Source organism: Chiloscyllium plagiosum, unplaced genomic scaffold (assembly GCF_037043375.1).
Source record: "Chiloscyllium plagiosum isolate Xiang-an unplaced genomic scaffold, Cpla_swu_hap1 HiC_scaffold_10, whole genome shotgun sequence".
NCBI lineage: Eukaryota > Metazoa > Chordata > Chondrichthyes > Orectolobiformes > Hemiscylliidae > Chiloscyllium > Chiloscyllium plagiosum.
In genome coordinates, this window is record NW_028270148.1 from 105,859,271 (window position 1) to 105,877,788 (window position 18,518).

Below are 18,518 nucleotides of genomic sequence, written 5' to 3' on the forward strand. Positions count from 1 at the left end.
TTTATGGGTCAGGAAGATGATCTAGGAAGTTGCACAGGGCAGAGTGAGGCCTAGGTCTCTGAGTTTGAAACTTAGTTTGGTTGGGACTATAGTTTTGAAGGCAGAGCTGTAGTCAATAGTTGAATCCTGCTGTAGGTATCTTTATCCAGATGTTGCAGGGATGAGTGTAGGACTAGGGAAATGGCATCTGTTGTGGACTTGTGTCTGTAGGCAAATTGCAAGCAATTGGGGTAGGCTGGGAGGCTAGAGTTGATGTCAGCCATCACTAACATTTTGAAGCAATTTATAATTATGGGGGTCAGAACCACTGGTGATAGTAGTTGAAGTACGTTGCATATTTAGGCACTTGGATGATAGTAATATGAAGGGTATGTAGTTTAGTTTGATCTTAGAGTAGAATAAAAGGTCAGCACAATATCGAGGGCTGACAGGCCTGTACTGCACTGTGCTGTACTGTTCTGTTTTCTTTGGAACTGGGATGATGGTGGTAATCTTGAAACAGGTGTGGACTTCAGATTGTAGCAAGGAGAAGTTAACAATGTCAGCAAATACTTCCATCAGCTGGTCCACACAGGAGCTGAATGCATGCCTGGGGTCTCCATCTGGGCCAGTTGCTTTCCCTGGGTTCACTCTCAAGAAAGCTGATCTGACATCAGCAGTGGTGACTGAGGGAACAGGTGTGTCTAGGACTGTTGGGTCAGGTGACCCTGTTTCACTGGCATTCTGCTCAAACTGAGCATAAAAAGCATTAAGTGCATCAGGGAGGGATGTGTTTTCGTCAGCTATTCTGTTCTGCTACGTTTTGTATCCAATTATGTAAGCCATGCCACAGGCGGCAGGTGTCCATGTGGTTAGTTTGGGTCTCTAACTTAGTCTGGTATTGCCTTTTGGCATCTCTGATGGCCATCTGGAGGTCATTAGTAGAATTTCTGTAAAGGTATGGGTGTTGACTTGAGCGCAGCATACCTGGTCTTCAATAAGGTATAGGTTTCCTCCTCCTTCCATGGTTTCCGATTGTGGAATATATGGATTAACTCCTTTAGCGTGTCGTCCTCTACACACTTGCTAAGGAAATCCATCACTGATCTGACTTTTCCCAGTCCATAGGCAACCAAAGATTCAGCTGTGTACTATCAAAGTGCTGGGCTTTTATTAAATGAAATAGAGGCACTTCAGCCAGTGTGGGTGGAGGGGCTGAAACTTGCAGCTTGTCTGTCAACAGTATTATGTATCTCTGCTGGCAGTGTCTTTCACTTGTGGTCACTTATGCACTGGAAACTCCTCAGAGCAGTCTCCCACGAGCAGACCAGTGGAAATGCAGTGCAACAAACTTCTCTTAAGGAACGTGGGGCAAACAGTTAAAATAAGGCATTAAAATGGAAAACATTAGGCCAACATGGGACTGCAGTTTGCATGGGATTGAGAATGGCGTTACACATTTCAACCAATATCACATTCCACCCACAAAGGTGAAGGGAAAATGTTTTGTGTGGCTGTTGGGAGAGTTTGAAGATGTTGGGAAATTCGCACTTAGAATGGGAAAGAACAGATTGGTAATGCACAGGTCTAGTGTTATTTTGTTAAAACACTGATGATGACAGTGATTTTTTAAAAAAATGAATAATCCTGTTGGGTATTACTGGTAAGGTTTGTATTTACTATCCTCATTCCTTGTTGCCTTCTCTGTGTTTTCCTTAAAACTCCTTCAGACTTTCTATAATGTGCTTTGTCGTGGATTGATACAAAGTATAACTGTAGTTAATAAAAGGACTGAAAATATTGACAGCACTTGTGGAGAGAGAAACAGTGTTAGTATTTCAGGTCTGTGATCCTTCATCAAAATTGAATTCACTTGTAAAATTTTACCTAAAAAAATTCAAAGTTCGCTGCTAATGAATGGTATGTGTTAAATTGGATAAATCAATTTGTGTGCAAAAGTACTGAAGGTAGAAAATATTTAATTAATTTGACTTTGTTATTCCGTGTGTTAAATAGAGTTCTGTCAAAAAGGTGTTGTATTTACTTCAGAACTTTTTAAAAGGTTTAATGATTGGTCCAGCAAAGCTTTTTTAATTAATGTTTCCTAAAAGAAATGATAGTGCAGAATAAAAGGGATGAGATTACTCGGAAAGTTGTGTTTAAGTGATACTAAGTTTTAGAATTACAAATGAAAACAAAGACTGCAAAACTGAAATAAAAGAAAAAAATGTTAGACAACCAGTTCAATTCGCACATTTATCGAGATAAAGGAATGGTTTATCTTGTTTCAGGTGCATGTATCATGGTGGTAAGTTTTCTCTTTACTGATGCTAACTGATTTTTTTCCAAGTTTAAATATTTTCTCCATTTTTGTAATTTCTTTTTTAAAAGCCTCTAAATTGCAAAACGCAAAGAATGATCGCATATTTTCACAGTTTTGAATCCAAGGAAGAGTGCAGTGAAAATTGAGAAAAACTTTGATCACAACTGTTTAGGAAAGAGGAAAAGCATATAGAGTGACACATTTGCAACTTTAGCCAGTTTCCTCAGAAGATTTTGTCTTAATTATTCCAATAAATCAGGAATAAGCAAGCTTGTAAAGGATAGAAGATAAAGAAAGTTTGAGACTTGAAATGAAGAGGGACTCCTAATTTAGATGGAAGTTTTTCTCTTTTCTGCCCCATAGTGTATCCCCAGTGTGGGATTATAATTTTGGGAATTGAATAGAGTCTAAAAGTGAGTATTTTTAATATTCTTGCATGGGACATGAATTTCTTTAACAAGGCTAACATTAGTTGCTCACCCCTAATTTCCCATAACCTGAATGATATGCTCTTCCGCTTCAGAGGGTCGTTAAGAAACAATCATATTGCTGTGGATCAGAAAGTGGGAGTAGCAGATTTCCTTCCCTAAAAGACATTAGTGAACCATTATAGTTTTTATGACAATCAGATTTGATAACGTGGTTTCCATTTAACCAACTTTTAATTTCGGAGGTTTGAGTTTAGATTTTACCATTTGCCTAGGTGGAATTCAAACCCATGTCCTCAGCACATTAGTCTCTGGCATACTGTCTCTGAAACCAAGGAAAATGGGAGTTCCATTTGAAGTGTAAGGCATAGGTCTTGATAAGACAAGTAAAATTTAAATGTGTCGCTATAAAAGATAATAGTAATTGGGTGAAGTGGCGTGAGGTATTTTCTAAAAGAACCTGAAAATATGTTTTTGATAGCATTAAAAGTCATGAACTAACTTATTTTAAGGGCAACATAGATAAATCTTTGAAGTTGGTGAAGACACTGAGCTGAGAGAGACTAGGAAGGGTAGTTTCGTATTGTGCTGGAATTTTACTAGAACAGTGGACCCAATAACAATCTTCTTGAATATAAACCTCTATCTTCTGTGTAAGGATTTAACTATTCCACTACAAGAGGATTGTGGATTATGTGCAGCTAGGATTTGTAATATGAAGTAAGTTGATGATCAGTAAAATTTCAGTTCAAATGCTCAGTGTAGATGGTCTCCTTTACTGAGAAGTGGGTAAAAAAACAATGACTGCAGATGCTGGAAATCAGACTCTGGATTAGAGTGGTGCTAGAAAAGCACAGCAGTTCAGGCGGCATCCGAGGAGCAGAGAAATCGACGTTTCGGGCAAAAGCCCTTCATCATGTTAGAAACAAAATCAATAAAATTTAGACGAGACCACCAAAACTGGAAACAAGACAATTTATTACGAACTTGCAAGCACGGGCCTCAATTGCATAAGCAAATAAAGCAATTTAGAACTTAGGTTAGTGTCCAGTTATACCCTTTGAGCTGAGGTCATCTCTCCAGACTCTTAATTACCCAATCTCTCTTACTATTTCACCTCTACCCATCTATGCTCCACGCCCATTGCCCCTTTCTTTTCAAGTTGGCAATTTCCCCCTTGCACGTGCTGTCATAAGGCTAAACTCTTATCTCGATGTTCCCCTTTGTAACTTCTTTCATTATCCATAGGTACATTCCATTCTTGTACATGCATCTTAACAATGTATCTTTTTCGTGCTTCGCTTATATGTTTCAGTAATCTTAGCTTTTTGCTGAAACTGTTGTTTTAAACATTATGGTAAAAGGGATTATTTTCTTTAATAAATTTATATTAAAGTTAGTACTTAATTATCCATAATTATGCACTGAAAAGTAGAGATATTCTTCCCGAAATACCTGCAGAGTTAATAGTTCTCTTGCTGTACCCCTTTTCTGTATGCTTTTTCTATATCTGCAAAAACAACACTTTTATCCCATTTCTAACAATTAGGAAAGAGAAGTTCTGTCCTTTACTGAGAAGTGACAGAGCGGAAGCAGAAAGCCCTGGAATTTGCCGGAGTTAATGAAAAAAGTCTTTGTCCTACTAATTGCAACACTGATAGAGGATAATGATCAACAAAGTTGATGCACTGCCAGTTTTTGACATTGTATTTTTAAAGAGTGGAAAATGTAAAGATACATCATGATGCTGCTTTATGCCAGAGATTTGAAATGATAAAAGGCAATTGAAGAACACATTTCTATTATGACCTGGACAGAGCAGAGGACTGCTTTTTGTCCACTTTTTTTATTTACAGACATTCAATAGGAAGCATGCACAGCTTGCCTATTCCAACCAGATGGCATAGATCTACCAGAGTCACTCCATTCACCAGGACCTCACCACTATCAGCTTTTCACAGTGCAAGTTAAAATGTTTACACAAAAACAGAACATTGGCGGAAAAGCTCAGCAGGTATGGCAGCATCTACAAGTTGCAAGATGGCGGCAGAGAGAGACACTCCAGCCGGAGCATCTGTCCTCACCAGTTCCTTTTCCTTCCTCTTTCTTTTTGTCCCCTTAGCAGTTTTTCTTACCCTCACCCAACTTTTAACTTATTAAACTGCCCCGAATGGAGGGAATGAGACCAGCCTGGTGTGGGAGATGAGTCCCAGTGCGGGAAGCGAATTCTGACGGCCCCCGGAGTTGGAGTAGACCAAGGCTGGGCCAACCTTTTGGGTCGAGTCCTTAGGTTAGTGTCCAGTCATGGAACCCAGCCGTGGCTGGGGAGCAGAGTGAGCTTGGGCTGAGCTGGGAGACAAATCATGGTCTGAAGCCCGGAGTGGGAGCAAAGTGAGACCAGGCCAGCTGGGGCGACAAGTCCTGGAGATGCTTTTGGGACAGCAGTCAGCACATGGAGGCAGCAAGGCCTTGTGTTCTGAAGTCCAGTGGGCATGGACTCAGTGAAAAGGGATTATAACTAAAGTACTTTTAAGATACTTTTTAAACTCGTCTTTTTTTTAAACTATTTCATATCTGTAGCAGCATTTAAAGTATGTGTACCTAAGATGTGGCTAAGAGGTGACATTACAAACTTTTCACTGCACTTAAATGAATGCAATGAGAATAAAAGCTGTTTTAATTCTAAGATAAAAAGAAATGTTTAAATTTTATGAACTTTATGAATTTTAGTGACTGAGGTGGTAACAAAAATCTCAATGAATTTTGACAAAGCACAAAGATAGAACTGTTCAGAGTTGCCTGTGAAAATAAGAATTTAGCTACTGTCTTCAGGCTTGTGTTTAGCCCTTGCTTAAAGTTTGTAATGTCACCTCTTTATCATCTCACACCACACACATTTCAGTTGTTAACGCACCTTTATTTTTTGATTTACTGTCTGGAATTTTACTTAGTCATACTGGCTGTTTGACTAAAATAAACTGGAATAGAATACTCATTTTGACTGGATGTCAAATATCAACTTGACACAGAGTACATGGAAAACAATTTTTATCATCAAAGAACAGAAAATCATCAATAAAATTCTTGAGATTTTTGTTCGATCAAATTAGTGATGAATTTTTAAGTTGTTTTAAAAATCTAAAATGGTGTAGTCTTTCTTGTTATTAAAAATGCTATGTGAGTGAAACAGATTTGTCTTGTCTATTGAGAACTGTTGCTGAAAGGAAATTGAGTTATTTGCTTGTACCATTGTTTTAGATTATCTGAAATACTGTGGTCCACTTTGTATGGACAGGGTAATGTGTGTGTGTCTTCCCAGACAATCTTTTGGTTTGCCCTCCAGGATTATTTATGACATCATCTGCTAATCTTAAAAATTGGGGAATGTTTCTTCCAAGAGAAGAATCCTTCTGTCCATTCAGTAATTTTTGAGCATGCATTGATGGTATGACTATAATATTTTCCTTAATTCCATTATAATTTACAGTTGTCATAGAGTCATAGAGATGTACAGCACGGAAACAGACCCTTCGGTCCAACCTATCCATGCCGACCAGATATCCCAACCCAACCTGGTCCCACCTGCCAGCACTTGGCCCATATCCCTCCAAACTCTTCCTATTTATATACCCATCCAAATGCCTTGCAAATGTTGCAATTGTACCAGCCTCCACCACTTCCTCTGGCAGCTCATTCCATACACATACCACCCTCTGTGTGAAAAAGTTGCCCCGTAGGTCTCTTTTATATCTTTCCCTTCTCACCCTAAACCTATGCCCTCTAGTTCTAGACTCCCCGACCCCAGGGAAAAGACTTTGTCTATTTATCTTATCCATGCCCCTCATAATTTTGTAAACCTCTATAAGGTCGCCCCTCAGCCTCCAACGCTCCAGGGAAAACAGCCCCAGCCTGTTCAGCCTCTCCCTATAGCTCAAATTTTCCAACCCTGGCAACATCCTTGTAAATCTTTTCTGAACTCTTTCAAGTTTTACAACATTTTTCCTATCCAGGGAGACCAGAATTGCACACAATATTCCAACAGTGGCCTAACCAATGTCTTGTACAGCCGCAACATGACCTCCCAACTCCAGTACTCAATACTCTGACCAATAAAGTGTCATTGTCAATAACTGTTCACAATTAAGTTACTCTAATTTGCAGTGAAACAAACCAAAATATGTAGCACATAGTAGTGTCCCTACCTCTGGGCTATGAGTTTGTATTCAAGTTCCACGTACTACAGAGCTATTTAATAATGTGTCCAACCAGGGTAATTAAAAATGGAAAAAAGAACAAAATAGCTTGCAGCATTTTTTTAAGCAAAATGCAAACATCTTTAGCAAAAGAACTTTTAGTATGTAGATTAAGGGTGACATGTATTACATTGTGTAGAACTGCATTAGTTCTAGTTTGATTGCTAACAATGGGGGTCTTAGTTCATTGCTGAGAAACGATGCAATACCCAACAGACAGCACACAGCACTTTCTGTTTGGTACTTGCCATGCATGCAAACCAATCCATATGTGCAAGAAATAATCAAACTTGTAGGTATCCTAAAATAAAGCAAAGAACTGCAGCTGCTGTAAATTTGAAAGAAAAACAGAAATTGCTGGAGACACTCAGCATGTTTAGCAGCATCTGCGGAGAGAAAGCAAAGCTAACATTTAGAGTCCAGCGATCCTTCTTTAGAACTGTTCCAAAGAAGGGTCCCTGGACTGCTAAGTTGCTTTCTCTCCACAAATGCTGCCAGACCGCAGTTTCTCCAGCAATTTCTGTTTCTCTTTCTAACGTGCTGTTTGTTTGATATAGTTTTGGAGGGACATCTGTGTCTTATACTGAGGCACATAAACCCAGAGAATAGAAGCAAGTTGGCTCTCGTATCTGTTCTTTCTTTCAAATATAATGATAAAAGATTATTTGTTCAAAATCCACCGTGTAACTAAAGTTCATCTTGTCTGCTTTGATGTCGCATTTCTTTTTTTTTAAGACGACGACCAGGGCGTTCTCGTCATGTCTGAAAGTTGTTCATACATGAGCCAAGCCTCAGGGGTGTCATGTTTGTGTTCTCCCTGGAGAGCAATGAGTTCTCAATTTAAAAAGGAAGAGCAGGTAATTTTGTTGGTTGCAACATCCTGCCCCTTCACATTGAAGCTTAGGCAAAATACATGAACAAAATATCTGACTTGAAGACAGGAATTTTTAGAAAATAACAGAATTGTTTAATTTTATGAAATTTAACCTGTAAAAGATTTGAGTATCAAAGTGGACTGAAGGTGATCCAGAACTCCACTGCTATGCTACTAGGAAAATCTTACCAACTGCTTCCCAGAGGAAATACTTCAACTTTATTAGTGAGAAGGTTCAAATAACTTTTACATCTGGTGAATCAATTTTCAGTATATTATGTACTTTTTAATAACCAAAGCATATTGAACATACAGACTTTGTTGTCAACTTCCATAAGCATTTATTTAATTCATAAGACTAATGGCAAATCCAAAACCCTATTGAGGAGTTTGCATCCAATATGATGTATTGGCAGGAATCCAGGACAAGAACTTCTTCAACCACTTCCTGTTGAGGATGACACTTCAGTCAATTGGGGTTAGAGTTGATGTAAACTTAATAAGATTGTTCCACAGCAATTTCCTGAAGCACATTGTGACCTGGGGTGTTGTATCTGTGTCTCCATCCTGAATGCTACTTTATGTAGCTACTTGAAATTAAATTCCAGTGCATCACAAAAATCCAGATAGCTGATCAAGTTTACTTTGTAGTCAGCGGAAGTATGTGGAGTTTCTTGCCATAGAAAAAAGCAAAAATCGTTTTTAAAAATTCATATGATTTACTGTTGCCAACTTGGTTTGGTTGTTAGCATGCTAGAATCAAAAGATTATAAATTGAGCATAAAATCTTGTCTAATGTTTCAGTGCTTTGCAAGGATATACTGCAGTTCTAATCTCCAATGTCTATTCAGCTGGATGTAAACGTCCCCATGCCATATTATCCCTGCCAATTTCCTCATTCTAACCAACGCATAGAACAAACCAACAAAAGTAGAATAATTTGTCATTTATTTGCCATTTGTTTGGCTGCTGCATTTGCCTAAAAAGCAATGAATTGATTGTAAAACATTTTGGATGCCCTGAAAACATTAGGTGCTAACTAAATGCAATTCCTTTGCTCTTTTGACATCATCTTTTCAATTATTTTGATTTTTGCATTAATATGTTAAAGTAATTGATTTGTTAACTTTGCAAAATAAATTACTGAGTTTCATCATTCAAGCTTCATATGTTCAGTTTCCTTCTTCAGTGTTGATAGTTAATTAAGATATAGAAAGGATGTCTCTGCCAGCCACACTATTTCCTACTAAACACTACATGTCGCAGTACAACTTCATCTCTTGTCTTCAAGGTTTTTGTTTTGAACTTTAGCTTGGGTATGAAAAGATAATATAAAACACAGTCAATTCTTGTAATCAATATTGGTGCGTGAAACACACAGTTAAACACATGTATATTTTATGTTGCTAACTTGTGTTTAAATAAACATGGACTCTTTAGTGTTAGTGCTCATGATAAAATAGGATCCTCCCTTATTATATGAAAGAAACATCAGGTACAATGTATTGATCATCTTCATGGGCATTACTCAAGCAATTAGCATTTTATCTCTGCCTGTGCATTCTTTGTTTCTTCCTGTTACTGTCTCTATCCTTCCACTACTTTCACCTTTTGTTTTCTGTCTGTCTAGTAACAATATTTTCCCATATAGTTACTATCTGCAGTTACCTCCGGGAATGCACTTATAATGGTTGATACAAGCAAATAAGATAGTTGCTGTAATTAAGAGAGATTGTTGGATATGTCCATTAGTACGGGTTGAGAAAGAAGGTCTGGAACTTATGGAGAGGACTGTTGGTTTTGAAGCAAACAATTAGTTGGAAAGTGGGAGATCCGCATGTGGTGGTTATTAAGTTATGTATGTGGGAAGATCTAGAAATACCAGAGCGATTGCAGTTTAATCTATGTTTATATTCTGTCAGCAAGCTATTATTGATGGAGGATTTTTTGCTTTCAAAATTTAACTTGTTAAATTTAAAGATTTGCTACTTGCCACATTTCAGTAACTAGAAAATTTAAATATTTATGGGAAAAAAGAAAAAAGTCTTTGCTTTCCAAATTTACTTTTAAAACCTCAAACTGAAGCAAGATACTACCTATGCTGTGAAATGTCATTGATTTTAAACAAGTTTTGAAGAAGTCATACCAGACTCAAAGTTAACTCCCTCTTTCTACAGTTGCTGCTAGACCTGCTAAGTTTCTCCAGCATTCTTTGTGTCTGTTTCAGATTTTCAGTATCTAGTATTTTGCTTTTATTGACCTAAAACACTAATTCTGTTCCTCTCTCCACAAATGCAACCTATCTGACTGCGTATTTTCTGCTATTTTTGTTTTCATTTCTGCCTGTCTCTTTTTCGCGTTTATGAACTCTTCTGGAATTTAAACATCAGTCACTCCTATTCACACTCAATCGTATGCACAATAGATATAAGCACTTACTAGTTCAAAAAAACCCAGAAATTTTACCTGATCAGCCTTTTGAAATTAGTCCTCAAGTTTTCCTTAAATTAGTTTTCAAAAATAACTAAATTGAATATATGTGTGAAAGCATAGTAATTAAATTTTAAACTGCTCGATAGGCTACAGTCCATGAGATCTGATTTCAGCATAGTGTCACCATTCAACAATATCAAACCCAAGTTGAGTGTGTGTTGCTGGAAAAGCACAGCAGGTCAGACAGCATCAGAGAAACAGGAAAATCGACGTTTCGGGCCAGAGCCCTTCATCAGGTGCTTTTCCAGCAACAGACACTCAACTGATCTCCAGCATCTGCAGGCCTCACTGTCTCCTAATATCAAACCCTAGTCTTCAATTCCTGACCCCCAATAGGAGCAGAACATTTTCTCAATAACGCACCAATTGAGAGTTATATGGCTTACAAAGTCTTTAACAAATGTAAATTTATATGAATAACATTGACCTGATAAAATACTTAAATTTATAATTTGCAGTTTCCAACTTTCCATAAATTTCTTAAGTCTCATACGGTTCAGAAAACAATTTTCAAGCTGCATTTTTGGCGAAGTCTGTAAGTGACTAAAAATAAACTACATTGTTTACAAACTCTTCTCACCACAGACAAAGAAATCATGATTATGGATACTTTCTACCTGCGAAAGTCGTAACAAAAACTCTGTTGTTAATCAATAGTTAAATGTATTTATATGCCTAACATAGTTTTAAGAATTCAACCTGTTTGAAAATCTTTTCAAAACATTTGCATTCCCACACAAAACCATGATCATGTGCTAATACATAGATTACATGGAGAGAAATTCTGCAAATTGCATATACTTGGCAAGCACAGATATAGCTGAAATCTTGTCAAACTGCTGTGATTCAAAATATTCAGTGATGCTCCGATATTAGGAAGAGTCTGAGAGCTTGAAGTAAGATCTTTAATTAAGGTATTAGAGGACACATGATTAATTCAGTGCTTTGATGTAATCATGTTATTGTGCAATGTATTTTTTGTTTAAAGCTTTATTTTGGGAATTATACATTTTTTATTGAAATAAAATGGAAAGTAAATTTATTATGGACACTGTTTAATTCTACTGGTTCATGAAAATATAGCAAAGTCATTACATAAAGACTGGTTACATCACAGCACAGTTAGTATTAGTCTCACCTTTAAGTAGTCACAAGGATAAGAGTTCAAATCCCACCCAGAGAGTTGAGAGCAGAATTATAGGTTAACAGTCTGGAGTCAAGTGTGAGTACTGTAAATCAGAGCTGCATTCTTTTAATTCTGTTCTATGTGATGGTAAGAGATCATATACTGCTTTTTTCTGGTGAAGAGCAAGTGTGTTATCCAGGTGTCCTGGTCAATGTTTATCTCTCGATCGGTATTACAAAAAAATGAACTGGTCATTAATACATTGTTGTACGTAGGCGTTTGCTGTGTGCAAATCAGCTGTTGCATTTCCCTGCATTGCAAAGTGACTGCAATTCTCAATGACGTCATTGGCTGTAAACTGCTTTGGGATGTCCAGTGGTTCTGAACTACATAATTTACAAACAAATCTTCCTTTTCCATGGATTACACAATGATTTTCAATGTTGCATGTCAATATAAACTGTAACAAAAATGTGCGGCAAGAGTTTGGATTTGTGGATATTTATTTTCTGCTATATGCTAAAAGATTTGTAAAATGTCCTGAATATTCAAAGAGGGAAAATTACGCAGAAAACGTCAATACAATATACCATAAAGAGAACAGCAAGTACCAGCTCAACCTGATGTTAATGTAGCATCATGTGAGATTGATATATAAGTGTAGGTGCTATAACAAAGACTATATTGTGGCACCTCGCTTTTTTATTTTCCTTTTCCAGCAGCAGGAAACTGACTAGATTGGGTTGGGATACCTGGTTGGCATGGACAGGTTGGACCGAAGCATCTGTTTCCATGCTGTACATCTCTATGACTCTATGAATGTAGCCCTCTTTCCTGAATGATGAAAGTGTCAAGTTAAATTATGCACAGCATCACAATGCCTTTATATTTGTAATTAGTTGTCCATTATTGCCACATTTGAGAGCATTAATTCAATCCAGACATTTTCAGATTGGGATCTCCAGATTCAGGGGGATTCATAAATGAACCTAATGGATTCCAAAAATAATTCTTGTGTCTGACACTCGTCACTTTGTTGTGTTACATTGTTTTTAAGAAGCTAGTACAGCAATTTTGAAGATTGTAAATTTTTACATTGCAAAAATAAGTGAAACATTTTTATTTAGGAGCGATGCTTTGGAGATGCCAATGTTGAACTGGGGAGTACAATGTTATAGTCCAACAGGTATATTTGGAAGCACTAGCTCTCGGAGCGCACTCCTTCGGTGGTTAAGGAGCAGCACTCCAAAAGCTAGTGCTTCCAAATATACCCGTTGAACTATAACCTGATGTTGTGTGATTACTTAGGAGCAGTCTCCTTATCGCTTTTAATCTAAGGAATCTATGAAAAGCAGTAGAAAAATAAGGGGGAAAATGTAGATATTTTTCATATCTAAGTTCGTAGTGTTTAAGTATTCAGTTTTATTCCATTTTTATATTTTTCTGTTTCTATTCCAAAAGGATGGCTCCATACAAAGTTACGATGGAATCAAAGGCTGCTGCTTCAAATCTTCTAAGTGCATTGCATTCTTTCTATCAACTTGGCCATCTCTGTGATGTGACTGTCCACACAGAGCACCTTGGGGTTCAAGAAGAGTTTGCAGCTCACAGAGCAGTGCTGGCTGCCTCTAGCAATTACTTCAAAGAAATATTCCTCAGAGATGAACTGTCTGAGAAAAAGGAAACAACGGTCACATTGCAGGATATTTACACTGAGGATTTTACCTCTTTTTTAGAATTTGTATACACAGCAAAAATGGAGATTGAGCCTCAGAAAGTATACCGAATGCAGGATGTTGCTGAAAGACTGGAATGTAAAGATCTTGTTGAAGCTTGCGCACATCTGAAGGATGAGCTATCAGAGGAGAACCCAGATTTAAAGGTACAAGTTTGCCAAGAGTTTCAGTTTGCTGATAAGCCTGGAAATACTTCGACTACAACAAACTCACAGCATCTGGACAGTCAGGAGGTAGACAGTTCATCGAGAATTGTTGCTACACCAATGAAGAACAGACTTTGGGACAAACTATCAAAAAGGAAAACCTTGGATACTGGCCAATCACAGATGGAACACTGCAAACAACAGGGAAATGCAAAGGAAGTCACTGAGTCAATCACTGTTATTGATCCTAGCACAGGAATAGTTAAATCAACTACCTATACCACAGAAGAGGTGAACAAAGAAGATACTGATAGTGCTGATGATCTTGGTCAAAAAGGTGATTGTAAAACTGATTCAATAAGCCAGACAGAATCACCAAAAACACGAATTGTGATCAAGAAATTACATTGTTTGGGAGATGACGATGAAATGCATGATGAGTTTGATGGCTCAGAGAGTAGCGAGCTGAAAAAAATTACCAGGAGTGTGTCCAAGCGTATGCCTCAGAGTTACACGTGCGACAAATGTCACCAGATTTTTCACTTCTTGAAACCATACCAAACTCACATGAGTGTTGAGCATGATATTACTATTGTCATAAAGTATAGCTGCAGTATGTGTTCTCAGCTTTTTTCCAATCATCAGAACCTAAGGCAGCACAGACTGACTGTTCACAACAATGAGCGCCCCTTTGCCTGTTCACTGTGCGACAAGCGATTTAAGCGGCAAAAGGACATCAATGACCATGTTAGGAGAGTGCATGAGAAGAGAAGGACTCCTCAAACCTGTCCTTATTGTGACAAAATTATTAGTTCAAAATGTGGACTCACTGTTCACATCAGAACACATACTGGTGAAAAACCATATAAATGCCAGTTTTGTCCAGCTAGCTTTGCTCAACGGTCTGCTTACAACACTCACGTGAGGTATTAACAATTTATACACATAATGCTTTCAGAACTGATTTGTTTCTTTATATTACATAAAGGAGTCCATATTGAAATGTTTTAAATGTCACATAATGTAAACAGAAAATGCAAGAAATACTTAAGTCAGATAACATGTATGAAGTGGGAAACTGAGTTAAGGTTTCTTCACAATACCCTTTTTCCAAATATCTGCTTGGTTTATAGACCACTTTCTATTTTATTTTAGAGTAAGGTTAGGGCCAATCAAGCATAGTAGTGGGAAGTTGTGCATGGAGTCAGGAGGTAGAGGAAGCACTAAATGAATACTTTTTGTCATTATCTTAACCTGATGTGAATACTGTGGTTGAGAAGAATACTGAGATACATGTTACTAGACAAAATATGATTGAGGTGCATAAGGAAGAGGTGTTAGCAAGTCTGAAAAGTGCAAAAATAGGTAAATCCCCTGGATGGATGGGATTTATCCTAGGATTCTCTGGGAAGCCAGGGAGGAGATTGCCAAGCCTTTGGCTTTGATCTTTGTGGCATCATTGTCTATAGGAGTAATGCCAGAAGACTGGAGGATAGCAAATGTTGTTCCCTTGTTCAAGAAAATGAGTAGAGACAACCCTGGAAATTATAGACCTGTGAGCCTTACTTCGGTTGTGGGTAAAGTGTTGGAAAGGGTTATAAGAGATAGGACTTATAATCATCTAGAGATGAATAAGTTGATTAGGGACAGTTAACATGGTTTTGTGAAGAGTAGGTCGTGCCTCACAAACCTTATTGAGCTCTTCGTAAAAGTAACCAAACAGGTGGATGAGGGAAAAGCGGTTGATGTGTTGTATGTGGATTTCAGTAAGGCGTTTGATAAGGTTCCCCACAGTAGGCTATTACACAAAATATGGAGGCATGGGATTGAGGGTGATTTAGCGGTTTGGATCAAATTGGCTAGCTGAAAGAAAATTTTAGGGTGGTGGTTGATGGGAAACATTCATCCTGGAGATCATTTACGAGTGGGGTACCACAAGGATCTGTTTTGGGTCCACTATTGTTTGTCATTTATATAAATGACCTGGATGAGGGCATAGAAGGATGGGTTAGTAAGTCTACAGATGACACTTAAGGTTGGTAGAGTTGTGGATAGTGTCGAAGGATGTTTTAGATTACAGAGTGAAATAGAGAAGCTGCAGAACTGGGCTGAGAGATGGCAAATGGAGTTTAATGGAGAAAAGTGTGAGGTGATTCACTACGGAAGGAGTAACACGAATACAAATTACTGGGCTAATGGTAAGATTCTTGGAACTATAGATGAACAGAGAGATCTCTGTGTCCAGGTACATCGATTCTTGAAAGTTGCCACCCAGGTTGATAGGGTTGTGAAGAAGGCATACGGTGTGTTAGCTTTTACTGGTAGAAGGATTGAGTTTTGGGACTATGAGATCATGCTGCAGCTGTACAAAACTCTGGTGCACCCATATTTGGAGTATTGAGTACAGTTCTGGTCACTGCATTATAGGAAAGATGTGGAAGCTTTGTGAAGGGTTCAGAGGAGATATACTAGGCTGTTGCCTGGTATGGAGGGAAGATCTTATAAGGAAAGGCTAAGGGACTTGAGGCTGCTTTCATTAGAGAGAAGCAGTTTGAGAGGCGACTCAATTGAGACATATAAGATAATCAGAGGGTTAGATAGGGTGGACAGTGAGCGCCGTTTTCCTCAGATGGAGATGGCTAGAACGAGGGGACATAGCTTTAAATTGAGGGGGGATAGATATAGGACAGATGTCAGAAGTAGATTCTTTACTCAGTAGTAAGGGCGTGGAATGCACTGCCTGCAGCAGTAGTAGACTCGCCAGATTTAAGGGCATTTAAATGGTCATTGGATAATAATATGGACAAGAATGAAATAGTGTAGGTTAGATGTGCTTCAAATTGTTTCCGAAGGTCGGCGCAACATCGAGGGCCGAAGAGCCTGTGTTGCACTAATGTTCCATGTTATATTTTAATTTCCAGAGTCCACGGTATTTTGCTTTTGTAGAAGTATCTAGAAGCTAGTAATAAATCATTTTTGTTTAGCTCACTCACTTGATGTGGATATCTCAACATTCATACAGTTGACAATTTGTGTGGTTATACTTTCAGTGGGTTTCATCAGTTAGTATTCCATTGATTCAGAATTTGAAATGATATTGATCTATCATTCCAAGCCTACGCATTTGTCAATATGTTCTAGATGGTGAGAGAATGGAATGTCTGGAACAGGAGTGGAGGCAGGTCCAAATGAGCCACTCAAGGACTCTATATGGGGATAGGGCAGGAGATTGGCACGAGACAGTACAGCTGGTGCAAACTGAATGGCACCCTGCTATTCCATAATAATTCTGTGATTCTTGAATGTTTTTTGAGGAAATGAGCAATGGGTGGTTATATCTGGAAACATGGGGAATCAATGGGGTTCCATCACTGTTTTCAGTTAAATGAAGACATGTAAATATACTTTAGGTAGTGATGTTGACTGCGCTGTATCTGTGTGCTATGAACAGATGGCATTATTAATCGTGTAAAAATGTCTTAAAATCAGTCAATAAGTATTGAACATGTCTTGTCATTTGCCTATCCATGAGATTCGATAATACCACCTTAGAGTGCTTTACTAAGGCTAATAGTAACATTGTAATGTGTTGGTCAGGAAGTGACCATGTTCATTTGGCCAATCTTTTCAAGTTTCCCATTAGGTGCTGTACTATGATTTTGGAACCAATAATGCTGAATCCAGTAGAATAACAGGAATGATTTAGCTGTGTGCTAAAGCATTTTATTTGCTTACTTGACTGCCTTCAATCTTCATAACTAACCAGCAAAATTTCAAGCACATATTCTAGCTGTGTTACCTCAAAATACTTTTCCATTTGTGCTATAATTTACACATTACCCCTTTATTTTATCAAATCTTGAGTGCACACTTCAGACCTATGTTAAACTTCACCTGCCATATCTCTACAGATAAACACATTGATTAGTACCCACATAATTTAAAAGTATTACAAATGCTGAAGATCTGAAATACAAACAGAAAGTGATGGAGAAACTCAGCAGTTCTGACAGGATCTGTGCAGAGAAAAAGTTAAAAATTCGAGCCTGACATGACTCTTCAGAACTCAGTTGACGAGTAAACAACTTGATTAGTACCCAATTGGATCTCATTCACAGATGTTTCAAACAATAATCTCTTTGATACTGTAATGATATCCTAGAATGTGTGTACACGTTAACCAAAAATCTATTGTCTAATCCCACATTATGAATTTGAGTATAGATTGATTCACTTTGCTAAACAGTTCCCTGCAGCAAAGCAGTTCACAGGCTCAATCCAGTAGGGAAGGAAAATCGTCAGTTATTTTGGATTGTTTCCAAGTAACATAACTTAATTTAAATATCCAACATGATGTAAAGACAGATAGTTTGCATAAACATGTATTTTTCTATCTCAGATTCCCTACAGTGTGGAAGCAGGCTATTTGGCCCATCAAGTCCACACTGACCCTCTGATAAACATCCCACCCAGACCCATCCCATCTCTGTAATCCTGTATTTCCTAAGGCCAATTCACCTAACTTGCATGTCTTTTAATTGTGGGAGGAAACCAGAGAACCAGGGAAAAACCCATGTAGGGCACAGAGAGAATGTGGGCTGAAAATGTGTTGCTGGAAAAGCGCAGCAGGTCAGGCAGCATCCAGGGAACAGGAGAATCAACGTTGATTCTCCTGTTCCCTGGATGCTGTCTGACCTGCTGCGCTTTTCCAGCAACACATTTTCAGCTCTGATCTCCAGCATCTGCAGACCTCACTTTCTCCTCATAGAGAGAATGTGCAAACTCTACACACAGGTTCATGGCACTGTGAAGCAGCAGTGGTAACCATTAAGCCACCATGCCGCCCCAATTTCTACGATAATTGTATCTAGCAGTCTACAGATATTACTGTGGGTTTTTTTTTAAAAAACATTTCACAGGATGTAAATGTTACTGGTAAGGTGAACATTTGCTCATCCCTACTAGCCCTTGAACTGAGTGGCTTGTTTGGTCACTTCAAAGAGTAATTAAATATCAACCACATTACTGAGAGTCGGGAGTCACTGGTAGACCAGACTGGGCAGGGATGGCAGATTTCCTTCTCTCAGCTGAATCCATAACTTGGAGAATCGAATGGTCGGGTGGTTGGTATTGCCCCTAGTGGGAGGTGGAGGAATCGGT

General features: G+C 38.2%; 1 protein-coding gene and 1 long non-coding RNA gene across 3 annotated transcripts in view; one reads left to right on the forward strand and one right to left on the reverse strand.

The window, feature by feature from the left end:
- LOC122553071 (uncharacterized) overlaps window positions 1-18,518 on the forward strand; it is a 40,844-nt gene that overhangs the window by 1,804 nt on the left and 20,522 nt on the right. For both annotated transcript variants that reach the window (XM_087991634.1, XM_043696554.2), the window contains exon 2: window positions 12,938-14,284. In XM_087991634.1, the coding sequence (XP_087847760.1) occupies window positions 12,939-14,284 (1,346 nt within the window). In that variant the 5' untranslated portion in view covers window position 12,938. The remainder of the gene's footprint in view (window positions 1-12,937; window positions 14,285-18,518) is intronic.
- LOC122553073 (uncharacterized) overlaps window positions 8,118-18,518 on the reverse strand; it is a 53,772-nt gene continuing 43,371 nt past the window's right edge. Inside the window, exon 3 of the long non-coding RNA XR_006312612.2 lies at window positions 8,118-8,530. This is a non-coding gene — a long non-coding RNA (uncharacterized LOC122553073). The remainder of the gene's footprint in view (window positions 8,531-18,518) is intronic.